Source organism: Dermochelys coriacea, chromosome 20, assembly GCF_009764565.3.
Source record: "Dermochelys coriacea isolate rDerCor1 chromosome 20, rDerCor1.pri.v4, whole genome shotgun sequence".
Lineage (NCBI taxonomy): Eukaryota > Metazoa > Chordata > Testudines > Dermochelyidae > Dermochelys > Dermochelys coriacea.
The window spans coordinates 13,460,973-13,475,947 of NC_050087.2; the positions used below are offsets into that span (position 1 = coordinate 13,460,973).

The window sequence follows — 14,975 nt, forward strand, 5'->3', positions numbered from 1 at the left end:
TTAAAGATTGCAAGGTGCTCAGATACCACAACAGTGGGGCCTGGACAGACAGGCCCTGTGATAAGCAGAAGAGAAGGACCTGGCATGTACACCACAGCTGATGCTCATGAGAGTGAGGGAAGCCATAGAGCTTGCCTGTTTCTGTGCAGACTCTGTACAGCCATAGCACTGAGCAGTGGGGTCACAGCTGCACCAGACAGCTTAGAGTGGACTAGCTTGGGGCGGGGGGCGGCTCCCAGAACTTGCTGTGCTGTAAGGATGGATCTGCTGCAAGCCCCAGGTTTGGGTTGAACCTTATAGTAAATGTGTACTAATCAGGTAGGGATCTGAGCAGGCAGCCCCAGGCACTAACCCCGTGGCATTAACAGGAGGATGCTGAGTTAATGGTTGCAGAGATCTGTGGCTGTAAAGAACTGTGTCCATTCCTCTGCCCTGCAGCACTTGTGCCTCTTATTCTTGTGCAGGGAGGTGTCAGCTCAGGCCCTACCGTGGTTTGCACCTGCTCAGCCCAGCTGGAGAAGACACTATGTGGTCTCCAACAGGCAAGAGTCAGGCCCTGACCATTGTCACGTGGGCTCTGGAATCCCAGTGCAGGGGCCAGGAATACTCCCACAGACTCATGCTGCAGTGGGGTTGGCTAATCCAGCTGCCTTTGCTTTGCCCAGTTGCTGCCGGCACTGTGTGCTGTTAATGCAGGCTCTGCCAGGGAGGAGCAGCAATCACTCTAGGGCTCCAAGTACAAAGGACAAAATCTTCGCTGGTGTAAATTGGCACAAACAGAATTTGTCCCAGAGAGTCTCCTGCCACTAAAGAGTGAGCTGGTCCAATAGATTCGAGCCCTGCCATCCCCAGCTGGCACTGACAGATGCAGCTCTGCAGAGGGACGTGTTTGTTCCTCCCTGCTAGGCCAGTATCTAGAGATGCCCTCATGGCCCTGAGACCTCTCTGGAACCATGTCAGAGCAGCATGCTGGGATTGGGCCTTGTCTGCAATCTGGTTTAGGGTGAAACTCTGGACTTTACTCCATTAACTGGGGACCTTCACCCATGCTGCCCACGATGGAGGGAGGGAGAGGCTGCCATGGACCCTCTCCAAGTCCACACAGGGTGTGATGTGCTTGCTCCAGGGTGCTGAGGAGCATCCAAGCCCCTGTGGCACCTTGGCTTTCTTCTCCGGGGCACTGGCACCCACCCAACATCACGTCAGTGCAGCTAGTTTTGCTCTTTGATAACAAGCACTGCAGGGTTGGCTCTGCAGATCTGGGTCCCACTTCATTCCCAGTACCTGTCCGGCCTGTCTCCCTGCAGGCACTGGGAGGCCAGCTCAGACTGCGACACCTGCACTGGGTCTCCATTTCCATGAGCTGAGCACACCGGGCCCTCAGCGCTCCTTACTGCCCTGGCAGCCAGAGCACTTGTGATGTTTGCTGTGTAAACACACTGGTGGCTGGAGGAAACGGGTGCCCTTGCGAGTGACCTTGTGCAAGGCTGGGAGGATTTGTGAGACCTCCTCTCAGCAGAAGAATACTGAGCCAATTGCTTCATACCCATTCCCTCGAGTGGGGACAAACTGTCCAGCAAAGGGATCCTCCTCTCCATATATTCACATGGAAACAGATGGGGAACACTATCCTTCAGAAGCATGGGGCTTCTATGCCTGGGTCTGGCTGGGCACAGCCCCTCTGGGCCATCCTGGGTGTGGCTGAGCACTGCCCCTCTGGGTCATCCAACTACCTCCAAAGGCCCTTGCCCTATTGCTTTGTGTAGGTTCCAGCTCCCCAGATACTGTTTATCTGATTGGTTTCAGAGTAGCAGCCGTGTTAGTCTGTATTCGCAAAAAGAAAAGGAGGACTTGTGGCACCTTAGAGACTAACAAATTTATTAGAGCATAAGCTTTCGTGAAGGGAGCTGTAGCTCACAAAAGCTTACCCTCTAATAAATTTGTTAGTCTCTAAGGTGCCACAAGTACTCCTTTTCTTTTTGTTTATCTGATTGATATCCTAAGTCCCTCAGCAAACCCTTGTGAGCAGTGCAAACACAGGCCTTGAGGGAGGCTGCACTTCCACAGCACTTCAGTGAAGCATTAACCTTTCAAATGCTGACACTTTCCAGCCAAACCAGTGCTCAGAACCACAGGATGAGGATGGGGCAATGTCTCCCAGGGTCTGTACAGCACCCAGCACAGCAGAGCATGGATTTCATTGGGCCCTCTAGGCACCACCCCAAGACCAATATACCAGATAAGAATTCCCCTGCTCATGCAGAATTGTTCCCTACAATCCAGTCCTGCTATGTCTCTGGCTGGCTTTGAACAACGGGGAGCAACACTTTCTAGTCCATTCCAGTGACAAATAGATGATAACTCAGCAAATGTTTCCTGAATCTTGAGCCAAGACAATTTAAAGAGCCAGGGAATTCGCTGAGACCGGCAGGCCGGGACGCTGCAGGGCAAGGAGTTGGGGTGGGTGCAGAGCCAGATGACTGCCTGGGATTAGGAGAATTCGCTCTGTGGGAAAGTGACTGTATAGCGGGAGGTTTCCCTCCCTCTGTGGCTCTGATGGTGCTCAGGAGCCCCTGCATGGCGATGAGTCTGCTCTGCAGCCCTGAGCAAGAGATGGGGCCGGATGACGAGTCTCATGCCGTGGCTAGTGGAGGTGAGTCGAGCCTTGGGAGTCAGCAGGGAGCTGGTTGACCATGGGATTCTGGCTCCTCTCCTGGTTTCCAGCTGCTAAATTCCATTAGCCCCACCTCAACCAAATATGACCTGAGGCAGGACTGCTTGGACATTTGCTGTTGAAATATTTTTCAATGAAAAATTGTTTTTTTCACTGAACAAGAATTTGTGAGGAAAGCATCTGCTATGGGAAAGCTGAGCAGCTGAACCCAAGGCCAGGTGTTGTAGGCAAGGCAGAAGTGCCATGGTGCACATGGGCATTTCATCCTTCAGGATTATTCAGCGATTTCCAGGTCTGCAGACAAACATTGCACAAATACACAGTCTGCAACACCCAATGTGTTGGTTACTGTAGTTATATAATCAGCCAGTCAGGGAACAGAAACAATACCATGTGACATAGGGCGGTAATGGGAATACCATAACCAAATAGACAGTTGAAAATGGGCGCTCCATGCTGTTGTTTCTGCTATCTGATTGGATGTCTCATGTAATTTACTGACCTTCTACAACTTGCAAATTTTAAAATCAAATGTGCAATTTCCATGTACTTTCTGTGAATGAAATTGGCAGAGACCCTGTGGGGTTTTGGTTGTTTTTTTTTTTTGCCTTCCTCTGCAGCATGGGGTATGGGTCACTTGCACGTTTAAACAAGAGTAAATGGTAGACTCTCTAATTTTAAGTATTTAAATTGTGATTTGAGGACTTCAGTAACTCATCCAGAGGTTCGGGGTCTATTCCAGGAGTGAGTGGGTGAGGTTTTGAGGCCTGCGATGTGCAGGAGATCAGATTAGACGATCATGATGGTCCCTTCTGTCTATGAGACATCAGCATCCAGCACGTAGTAGTGTGAGCGAAGCCTGCATGCTCAAATGCTCATGGAAAGCATGTGTGAAAGACCACAAATGTTGGGGAGGCACCACTCAAGTCTGAACCCCAGCAAAAATAAATATATGTGGGAGGTGGGGGACTTGAGGAGAAAGGGTTAGGGAGAGGAACAGCAGGGCAGTGGAGAGCAAAGCAGGGCTTTGATCGAGGTACACATGCCTCTTGTTCAGGATAAGAGGGCTGGTGCCAGGCTCTGCTTCAATTGCTACTTGTGTGGCTGGGATCATTGAGAGTTGAACGAGCTGGGGCAGGGCCAGGGGGTTGGAAAACAGAGATGCTGGGGATTCTCTCGAGGCTCGTCTCCAGAGAATTGCCTGCCCTTTCCATTCTTAGCCATGGGAGGAAGCTCTCTGATCCGAAATGCTCGCAACTGGTAGGCCAGGCTCAGCTGAGATTCCTTGGCCCCAACTGTACTGTGTATTGCAACCCGGTTTACCTTCCTGGCAGGTTTGGAGGCTGCCAACACTAGGGGGACAGAGCAGCTGGACCACAAGAGAGATTGGTTCTGCCCTGCCTGATCAAAGCCTTGACTTGGTGCCAATTTGCAGCACCCTGGCTGCAAGGGGGCAATGTACTGCCCCAGCTATTGTTCTGAGCTCTGAGCACTGGACCTATCACAGATCTTCCTGCTGTTTCTTTTTCTTCCTAGAGATGTATGGGGGGCCGATAAGCCTGGCCAGATCCCTCCCTGCACAGCTGGGACATTTGTGAGCCAGCTGGAAGCTAGGCTTGGACCCAGAGGTCTCTTGGGCCCCTACACCGGCCAGCAGCAGCAACAAACCCACCCAACTCTAACCATGGCCAGAGGAACTTTCTTCCTATTGCCAGACCCATAGATGTGGGAATTAGGGGTGCTGGAGGTGCTGCTGCACCCACTGGCTTGAAATAGTGTCCATCAGATACAGGGTTTACAGTTTGGTTCACTGACTCACAGCATCCCCAACTATACAAATTGTTCCAGCACTCCTGCGGCCAGGCCTCACATACAGGGTCTGGCTAAGCCCTGCTCATAGGTCCCCAGGCCGCTCCCTGAGCTGAGAGCAGAGCCGGGACCTGGCTGGGACTACAGACAGAATCTGCCGCTGGCTAATGAGCGAGGCTCTGTCACTGCTGTGATCATGCGGAGGGCCAGCTCCTATGCTGGGTGGTCTAGGTGGACTGTGTTTGGGGTCAGGAGGTCATGAGTTCTAGTCCTGATTTTCCTCAGGTAAATCACCTAACTATCCTGTGCATCAGTGCTCCAGCCCATGGGGTGTGTAGCCCAGGAAGCAGGTGCTGGTTGGGCAGTGTGATGAGGATGGGCTTGTTACCACCAATTACTTGTATTTAAGGGGGGGAAACCCCCACATGGGCTGTTTACAAAACTGTTACCAGTAGCAGCACATTAAGCAAAGGAGCAATGATGGTTGGCTGACTAATCTGATACCAGTAACGATGGGCTGGTTTGCAAGGGCCTCATATCCAGCTGCCCGTGCTTTGCTCTCGTTCCATCCATTCCTCTCCAGTCCGAATTTTACACTGAAAAAACTGCCCACGGCACCCACCACACATGCAGTTGCTGCTGAGGTGGGAAATGGCAGCTGTTTAACAGTGAACAACTGCCAGGGGGCAACTTTGCTTGGCGTCTGAGTTGGACTTCTGCCGGCTGGGGGCTTGCAGGCCTGCCTCTCCCCATGTAATCCCGGAGCCATCCCGGAAAGGCCCCTCTCCCCCGCAGGGTAGGACCGGGAGAGCTCTGCTGTCACCACGTGATCCCTGCCCTTTACAGTGAATGGCTGCAGGCTGTGCTGAGACCCCGCCGGCCTCTTTAGCAAAAGGGCTCCCCCCTGCCACTGCATGCCTCAAACAGAGGGCGTGGGTGTGGAGGGGCCCCTGTTTGCCACTGACTGAGGAAGGCCTCTGTCCTGTTGCTTTCCAGACGCCGCTCCCTGACAGCGAATCAGCCCCAGACTGCGGGCAGAGCCTTACGCAGGTGAGTGGGTAATCCCTGCCTCGGGAAGCCACCCCCCATCACCGGTGGGCAGTTCGCTCCCCTGAGCAAAGAAAGCAACTTAAAAGGCCCTTGCTGCCTCTTGGTCTGGGAGTGCCCCTCCAACGTGCAGGGCATCCCATGGCATCCCTGGACCCTGGCTGGGTTGCTCAGGGGGCAGGAAGGGGAGAAGGAGCTGGGGGGTAGTTTTATCTTGCCGGTTTCCCGTCCAAATTGTGAGCAGGAATACCTGTCATGGTCATGTGAGTGACCATGCTTAGCGTGGGACAGCCAACATGGAGCGAGCCGTGCCAAAGGCTGATACAGGGCTAGGGAGGAAGTGCCCAGCTTCCTGACTGCTGATGCTTGTTCGTCCCCCAGGCACCTGCAGAGAAGATTTGGAGAGCGGGGAGACTCCTGTACAGCCACCTCGTGAGCTCCTGTCCTGGCCTCATCCGTGATCACAAGTACCACCTCAGGCACCACAGGTGGGACAGCCCCGCTTGGTGGCCATGGCAGTACATACCCATGAGGGAGCCTCACAGGGCAGCTCCTGTGTGCCTGGGTATGGACCCTCCTGGGGGCCAGGCCTGGACAGAGAGGTGGGACGTCACGGCCCCATCCCCAAAGCCGGAAAGGGAGAGACAAGCATGGACCCCCGCAGGCCCTGAGAGAATTTAGTGTCGCTAAATGTCAGCCACAAAGCAGGGCAAGTGTCCTCCTCCACACTGCCCTGCCCTCCGACCCACAGCCACTGCAGTACCTGCCCTGGGTCCCCCCCTTGGCAGCTTTGCCAGAGCCCCTTGGTCTGACCCTCAGCCCCTGCAGTCCCTGCCCTGAGTTCCCCTGCAACTCTGCTGGTGCCCTCAATCCCCACCCACAGCCCTCTGCTATTCCAGTCTTGCCCCCCCCGCCCCCCGGCCCCAGCTCTTCTGGTGCTCTTCAGTCCTGACCCTCAGCCCTATTACCCCAGTCATGGGTTTTCCCTCTTCCGCAGCTGGTGCCCCTCAATCCTGACCGCTGCAATCCCTGCCCTGGGTCCCCCTGTCTGCAGCCCTGCTGGTGCCCCTCAATCCCCACCCACAGACCCCCTGCTATTCCACTCCAGTACTCTCCCTGCCCCAGCTCTGCTAGTGCCCCTCAACCCCCACCCATAGACCTGATATTCAACACAAACCCTACTTGCACCTTTTCTCCTGCCTTGCTGTGTCAGCCCTAGATTCCCCAAGTCACTAGTTTTGTCTCACCCATCCATCGCCCTTTCTCTCCCTGCAGGCATTGTTGCTCCGGGAAGGAGCTGATAGACCGGCTGCTCAGTGCAGGGCTGTCCATCCAAACACGGGGCCAGGCCATTGGGGTTTGCCAAGTGCTGGTGGATGGAGGAGTCCTGACTCATGGTGAGAATCACAAAGGGTCTGGGTGCTTCCAGGACTCCGGCCACCTCTGCAGTGCCAAGCTGGGAGGAGCAGGCTGGAGAACATATGGAGTGTGGCAGGGTGGACTGGGCTGGGGGCTGGGCATGTCAGACCCTGTGTGGGGCTGGGAACCAAGTGGCGTTTGTCCGGTTGTGGTGGGCCAGGACCCAGCAGGGCAGTATAGGCCAGGGGTTGTGTGGGGCCTGTGATGAGATAGGCTGGGGGATGCATGGGGCCTGAAGTCACAGGGTGAGGTTGGGAACCATGTGGAGTTTGTCTGGGTGTGGTGGGCCAGGATGCAATAAGGAGGGGTGTACCAGGGCCTGCCAGAGTTCTGGTGGGGTGGGGTGGGACTGAGCCACATGGTGTCTGCCAGAGTGGAGGGGCTGGTGGTTGTGCCAGGTGCAATGGGCCAGAAAGGACTCAGTTGGGTGGGGTGGGGCACAGATCCTGGAGGTGAAGGGTAGGCCAAGGTCTGCCAGGGCCAGGGCAGACTGGGGGGCCACATGAGCTCTGCCTGGGCAGGCTGAGGGCCCTGTAGGGCCTGGCAGGGTGGGCTGGGGTCTGGGCCAGGTATGAAGAGTGAGATGTGCCAGGGACTGCCAGGAGCCTGGTGGGGCAGGCTGAGGTCACGTAGGGTCTGATAGAGTGGGCTGGAAAGCATGTGGAGTTCGTTAGCATGTGCTGGCCCAGGACCCACTGGGGTGGGGTTGCCAGGAGTGTGAGGAGCCCATGGGATGGGCTAGGGGCTGCATGGATATGTCAGACTTACACCCTCGCCAAGCTCTAGCTCCATGACTGGGCTCCGTGCTGTGGGGCCAGGGGCTAGGGCCCAATTCAGGCTCCTGTCAAGTGTCTGCCCATGACAAGGAGAGCGAGGGGGGATTGCCTGTGCGCATCCTCCCCCCCATGGCACACGCTGACAGTGCCCGCTGTGACCCTGGTGTCTGTTCCTACCCCATCTCACGCTGGGCCGGCTCTCTCACGGGCTCACAGCACCTCGTGACCTGGTCCAGGCTCTTTGTCAGCCAGGCTCGTGCCATGCACAGTGTCACACACAGGCTGATGCTGCCATGTGGCTCTTTCCCCAGTGAAGCAGGAGTGGCATTTCCAGGACAAGGATGCCCAATTTTACCGCTTTGCCGAGGGGGAGCTGAGTCTGGAGCCTGGCACCTGGGACACTGAGGAGCTACTGGAGGCATTGGCCTTTCTGGCCCAGCTGGGCCCTGATGCACTGCTCACCATGGCCCTGCGCAAGCCGTGAGTATGCCACATGTGCCCCCATACCTGGGGGAGGACTGGGCTTCCCACCAAGAGCCTTGCCCCTGTGCCATGCCCTCCCCATGCCTAGGCTGCTCACCAAGAGACCCTCCCTCCCCCCACGCCTGGGCTGCCCACCAAGAGCCCTGTCCCTATGCCATGCCCTCCCCCACGCCTGGGCTGCCCACCAAGAGACCTGCCCTCCCCCACGCCTGGGCTGCCCACCAAGAGACCTGCCCCTGTGCCATGCCCTCCCCCCACACCTGGGCTGCCCACCAAGAGACCTGTCCCTATGCCATGCCCTCCCCCACGGCTGGGCTGCCCACCAAGAGACCCGCCCTCCCCATGGCTGGGCTGCCCACCAGTGGGCCTGAGACCCTGGGGAGGGTGTAGAGGGCGCTGAGTGGGCCATCTCCCCACATTACCACAAGGGCTCTGTGGTCTGCCTGGATCCTGGAATTGTCCTGCCAGGCTGGGGTACATGTGGGTGGTCAGTGCCCTCAGCTCCAGATCCTAGACAAACAGACCCCCCCAGACAGCACCTCAGGAAGGGGGCTGTGAGACCCACCCTGCTGCCTGGCCGGGGACTGCCCTCTGCATGGGACCATGCCCAGCTCAGGGGGTTGCCTTCATGTGGGGTCATGTCAGGGCCGGGGGGAGCCTGAGTTGGGGGGGCTGCCCTTATGGGGGGTTTGCCCAGCTCAGAGGGCTGCCCTCATGTGGGGGTCATACCAGGGCTGGGGGCCAGCTGTGAGTTGGGGGGGCTGCCCTCGTGGGGGTTTACCCAGCTCAGGGGGCTGCCCTCTGTGTGGGGCCATGCCTGACATGGGGATCTGTGCCCCAGGCAGGGCCAGTGCCAGGGTAACACCTCTCTCTCCCTAGCCCTGCCCAGCGCACAGAGGACGAACTGGAGCTCATCTTTGAGGAGCTGCTGCACATCAAAGCTGTGGCCCATCTTTCCCACTCGGTGAGTGCCAGCTCCCCCTCACCCCGGCCAACCCCTGCTCCTCCCCCCGCCAGCCCCTCTCCCCACCAGCCCCGCTTCCCTCCGCCTGCCAGCCCCAATCCCCCTCACCCCATCATCCCCCCACTCCCCTCTCCTCACCAGCCCTGCTGCCCTCCACCTGCGAGCCCCCATTCCCCTCCCGCTACCATCCTGCACTCCCCTCCCCCGGCCAACCCCTGCTACGACCCCCATCAGCCCCTCTACCCACCAGCCTCACTGACCCCTGCCTGCCAGCCCCCATTCCCCTCCCCCGGTCAACTCCTGCTACGACCCCCGTCAGCCCCTCTCCCCACCAGCCCCACTGACCTCTGCCTGCCAGCCCCCATTCCCCTTCCCCCACCAGCCCCCACTCCCATCCCTCCAGTCAACCCCTGTTCCCTGCCCGCAAGTCCCCGCTCCCCTCTCCCTCCGCCTGCCAGCCCCCATTCCTCTTCCCCCACCAGCTCCCACTCCCCTCCTCCCCGCCACCCCTGCTGCCTTCCACTCCACCTCTACCCGCACTGCTTCTACTCAGCCCCAGTCTTGTTCCAGCCATGGGGCACCCTCTGCCGAGCACCTCTTGCCCTCCGTGTATCCTAGACTGTCCATCCTGACATCCCAGCTCTCTCTGACCCCTTGGCCCCATGGAGTTCCCCTATCCAAGTCTCCAGGCATCTCACTGGGCTTCACTGGGCCCCCGCTGTTGCTCCTGCCCTGGTCTGGCAGTCAAGCCTGGTCCAGCAGCACACCCTCCCTCCCATTGACCCCCTGCCCCAATAGGCTCACGACCTGTGCCAGGGTAGCGCTAAAGGGTGTCTCTCACTGCAGGTGAAGCGGGAGCTGGCCTCTGTGCTACTGTTTGAGTCGCACCCCAAAGCGGGCACCGTGTGTGAGTATCACAGCCTGCCCCAGCAGGTGACTCTGTGAGCGTGCTCCTACCAGCCTGGGTCCAGAGTGGGGTGTCCTGCGCTCTGCCAGTCTGGTTCCTGGGGCACCACTGTACCCAGCCTGGTGCCTGGTGTCCTCTGACCAGGAAGTTACACCCTGGAGATGCAGGAGCAACCCAGTGCAGCACCAGGCACTGCCCCATGGTGTGCCATTGCCTGGCACCACACAGCAGACTGACCAGCACCAGAGAGGGCAGTGACCTCCCCTGGCGCTCACTGCAAGTCTCCGATCCCAGGGACCCTTGTGCCACCAGACCCTGCGGGAAGGGGAGGCAGGAGCCCCAGGGCTGTTTGCTGGGGTGTAGGACCTGAGCCTTGTGCTCTCTGAGTTCCTGGACGGTCAGCGTGGGAATGGCTGGAAATGGTGGCATTCAGCGTTTGGCACATCCCGACCCCACTGTGCTGACCCACAGGTCCTCACGGCTTAGGGGACGGAGCTGGCCAAAGAACCAGCCCTGAGAGTGCTTGTCCCATGCTCCCCAGATCTCCGTGCTCCCCAGGGCAGGGCTGGGCTGGGCAGGGCAGCTCCCCTGGAAAGCTCAGCCTCTGCGAGGCTGGGATGTGCAGTCCAGACCCTTGACAAAGGCTGCCCTGTCTGCAGTAGCTTGGGCCCCTGGACAAATCACGGCTTCTTTGCAGTGTTCAGCCAAGGAGACAAAGGCACCTCGTGGTACATCATCTGGAAGGGCTCAGTGAACGTGGTCACCCATGGCAAGGTATGTGCTTCCCTGCCTTCCACGCTGCCCTGCCCCTACAATCCCACTGGACCCCACTGCTGGGACAGAATCAGGACTTCCTGACTCCTCCCCCTGCAGGCCCACTGGGCCTCGGGTGACCAGATAGTGAGGGTGAAAAATCAGGATGTGGGGAGGGTATAGTTGCCTATGTAAGACAAAGCCCTTAATACTGGGATATCTGGTCACCTTAGCTGTGCTCCACTGCTGGGATGGAACCTGGACCTCCAAGCTCTGCCTCTTGAGAGCGACCAGTGGCGGTGGGAGTTGAAGGGCCGCTGCTCCCGTGCCAGCACGGTGCTCCCTCTAGATCCCAGCGGGTGATGGTGTGTGAGTCTCTGGTTTCTCACCCAGCTGCCACCCCCAGGGCCTGGTGACCACCCTGCATGAGGGTGATGACTTTGGACAGCTGGCACTGGTGAATGATGCCCCCCGAGCCGCCACCATCATCCTGCGGGAGGACAACTGCCATTTCCTGCGTGTGGACAAGCGAGATTTCAACCGCATCCTCAAGGTGGGCCCAGCCCCTGAGCCACGGGGCCCAGTCACCAATATTCCCTCTAATTTTTGACAGGCCGTGTGCGCAAAAAATTTCTTCTGTGAAAATTGTTGCACACAGCTTAGAGGGAACAGTGCCAATCACCCCCAAAGGGCAGTTCCCCTGTGTTCCCCTTCCTGCTGCCCCTGCCAAGCAGGCTGTGGGCACCAGGACTGCTGCCTCTTTGGTCTCACATCACCAGAGCCACCTGGCCCTGTGTCCATGTTGTACCAGGCTGGGGATGCTGTGCAGCAGGAGGGAGCGTTGGGGGGTGTGGAGGGCTGGCTGAGACATGGCGATCCCCTGAGCTCTGTACTGTCTTGCTGAGTCCCTGCTGCAGGCACCTCTGCAGTGCAGCCCCGGCTGCAAGGAGGCTGTGTCCGTTTCCTGCTGTGTGGCCCTTGCCCTCTGTGCCCTTGTGCCCTGGGCTTGGTGCCATGGTGACATGGATCCGCAGGCCCGGTGCTCTTGCACCGCCCTAGAATGGTACCTGAGAGGAGCCCTTCAGTGTATCAGCCCCATTAGGGTCACACTGGACTAAGCCCTTGGCTTCACCACCTCCTGGGTCCGAATCTCGGAGCCTTCAGCGCTCCTGCCTCACACCATGAGCTCCCTGCAGCTGGATTGGTCATGGAGGGAGATTTACACACCCAAAGGGAGCAAGGCACCCCCAAAATTTCTTAATCTGGAGTGACTCAGCCAGCGGTGTGAATGCAGGAGGGTTTAGTAGCTGTCTAGAACACAGCGTAGAAAGTCCTTAGTTAACACAGAGAACAGAAAGTTACAGCAAAGTCCATCTGGGTCAGACCAGAGCCAGAGCCCTCTGCAACACCTCTTTAGTCCCAGTCCAGGAGCTTCTCCCCCTCCAGCAGCCCACACTTAACACCACTGCATGGCCCCTCCTCAGGTCTTTTGTCCTTGTTCCCAAACAAATATTGTCACCTGGCCTCCTCCCAGCCCTTTGTACTCCAGCTAGTCTCACCCAGCTAGCTTCCTGCGGAGGGGTCTGCTGCCCATGGTCGTTAGTTGCTAGGTACCAAATGTCCGGGGCAATTGGAATGGTCATTGCCTTCTCAGCCCAGGCCCCAGGTAGCCACACCTGGATCTTTCCCCCCATCTAGTTAACCATACACACGTAGGGGAAACTGAGGCACACAGTCATCCAAAATATTATGAAAAATTCCCACTCTGTCACACATGGGACTGATGCATGGTGCCCTCCAGGCAGCCTGCCAGCTTGCCTGCGACCCCACCTCGTTGGCTCTGTCCATCATCGCTGATATTCTCCTCTGGGCTGGGACGAGCCGTGTCCAGCCATGGGCCCTCTGGAAACTACCTGCATCTTCTCTATTATCCACATCGTGCAGTCGGGCATCTTGGTCTCATGGTCTGGTTTCTGCTGACTGGAGCTTTCTCTGGCCCAGCACTCATCAGGCTCAAATCCATGGAGCTCCTGGGCCTGATGAGGGTGTCACCAGGACCCTTGGCCGGCCAGCTGAGAGAAACAACCAGGGAACGGGACTCGATGCCTTTCCTCCTGGGGCTGCCTGGAACCCAGGCACTTCATGCTCCAGCCCATTGTGCTGCTGTCACCCACTGCCCCACCCTGCCCTGAGAGACACCTGCCCCAGGACGAGTCTGCAAAAGCAGAGTCCCAGGGCAGGGCAGCTACTAGCATGAACAAATCCCAATGCAGGGACCAACAGTCACTGTGGGAGTGGGAGGGACCTGGTACATCTCCTGCCTAGGAAGGGGGTGGATTTCTGCCCCCACCCCCACTCCTTGCCCTGTCCCAGCCCTTGCTCTGCCACCCGGCCTTGCCCCAGTCCTTGCTCTGCCCCTAGCCCTGCCCCTGCCCCAAACCTTGCAGTGCCCTATTCCTGCCCCAGTCATTGTCCTGCCCCTTGCCCTGACCCAGGCCTTAGAATCATAGACTATCAGGGTTGGAAGGGACCTCAGGAGGTATCTAGTCCAACCCCACACTCAAAGCAGAACCAATCCCCAATTTTTGCCCCTGATCCTATATGGCCCTCTCAAGGATTGAACTCACAACCCTGGGTTTAGCAGGCCAATGCTCAAAGCACTAAGCTATCCCTCTCCCCTTGTCCCACCCCAACCCTGCCCCAATTCTTGCTCTGCCCTACCCCTTGCCTTGCCCCAGTTCTTGCACTGCCCTGCCCCACCTCTGCTGACCCATCTCATGGAGACAGTTCAGCAGCAGCACTGATGCTGGATTCTCTAGGATGTTGAGGCCAATACCATGCGCCTGAAGGAGCACGGGAAGGTGGTGCTAGTGCTGGAGAAGAACCTGCAGGGCAGCAGCTGCAGCAACCAGTCACCGTCTGCGGGGAGCAGTAGGTACAGCGGCTTCTACCCCTGCGGCCAAAACCTTGCCAAGCCTGGGACCAGCAGCACCCCAGGGCCCAGGCGGCACTGAGACAGATTGGGTTGTTCCCAGGGAGACCTCACTGTGACCCCAGGCAGCCCCATGCAGCTCCCCAACCTCACCCCATCTCCTCCCTTTGATGGGGTCTGATGCAGCAGGATGGGAAGCTGTTGCTTCTGCTTCCCTTGGCCTCCCAGGGTCCATTGTGGGAGGCAGCTGCAATGTTTCAAAGGAGCCATGGTGCTTGCTGCAAAGGGTGCTGGGACACATCTCAGCTATGGGCCCCAGCTGCCAGATTGGGAGCGTGTGTGGGGCAGGTAGAGGCATCTCTGTAGTTGGCCACCTGGTGGCTCTGCTGAGCCTGTGTGGGCTGTGGCTCGGCCATGTGGATTGGGGATGAGAATTATGAACCTGCGGGAGTCTGACATGCGTGGGCGTGCTCTGTCCTCCAGGTACTCGGTGATGGCCGGGACCCCTGAAAAGATTCTGGAGCATTTGCTGGAAGCCATGAGGCTGGACGCGACGTTCTCAGACCCCCTGGGTATGTGTGGGTGGCTGGGCTGGGCTCGCCACATGCCCAGACATGCGCCCCCGGATACATGCTCCCACGGATACATGTGCACGGACACGCACAGATACACGCGTTCCCAGATACATAGGCACAGGCATGCCTGTGCGCAGAGATACACACGTGCATGGACATGAGCCTGGATACACATGCACACAGATACACATGCACATACAGAGCTTCTTTGAGCTGGGACATGGTGCCAAGCTCCCGCAGCACTAAAGGGAAGTGCAGAGCAGAGACTGTCTGACATCCTCCACACAACGCCCACAGCTAGAGCCTTACCAAATTCATGGTCCAGTTTGGTAATTATCACGGTCATAGTATTTTTTAAAAATTGCATTCATGGTTTCAGATACTTAAATCTTAAATTTCAGTGTTGTAACAAAGCATGTATTTAACAACACAAACATATAAAGCCCTTAAGTCTCCGTTTCTCAAACTGGGGGTCCTGACCCAAAAAGGCAGCTGGAGAGCGGCGGCTGCTGGCTGGGCACACGGCTCTAAAGATAGAGCCGCCATCAACAGCAGCGCAGAGGTAAGGGTGGCAATACCAGACCAGGCCACCCGCATTTCTGTGCTGCTGCTGGCAGTGGCGCTGCCTTCAGAGCT

At 57.8% G+C, this 14,975-nt stretch overlaps 1 protein-coding gene across 6 annotated transcripts in view; it reads left to right on the plus strand.

The window, feature by feature from the left end:
• Positions 1–14,975, plus strand: part of RAPGEF3 (Rap guanine nucleotide exchange factor 3) — a 75,797-nt gene that overhangs the window by 45,962 nt on the left and 14,860 nt on the right. For all 6 annotated transcript variants that reach the window (XM_043506266.1, XM_043506264.1, XM_043506265.1 and 3 more), the window contains exons 3-12: positions 5,480–5,533; positions 5,912–6,018; positions 6,806–6,927; positions 8,037–8,205; positions 9,088–9,172; positions 10,019–10,079; positions 10,777–10,853; positions 11,239–11,385; positions 13,652–13,767; positions 14,248–14,336. In XM_043506266.1, the coding sequence (XP_043362201.1) occupies positions 5,480–5,533; positions 5,912–6,018; positions 6,806–6,927; positions 8,037–8,205; positions 9,088–9,172; positions 10,019–10,079; positions 10,777–10,853; positions 11,239–11,385; positions 13,652–13,767; positions 14,248–14,336 (1,027 nt within the window). The remainder of the gene's footprint in view (positions 1–5,479; positions 5,534–5,911; positions 6,019–6,805; positions 6,928–8,036; positions 8,206–9,087; positions 9,173–10,018; positions 10,080–10,776; positions 10,854–11,238; positions 11,386–13,651; positions 13,768–14,247; positions 14,337–14,975) is intronic.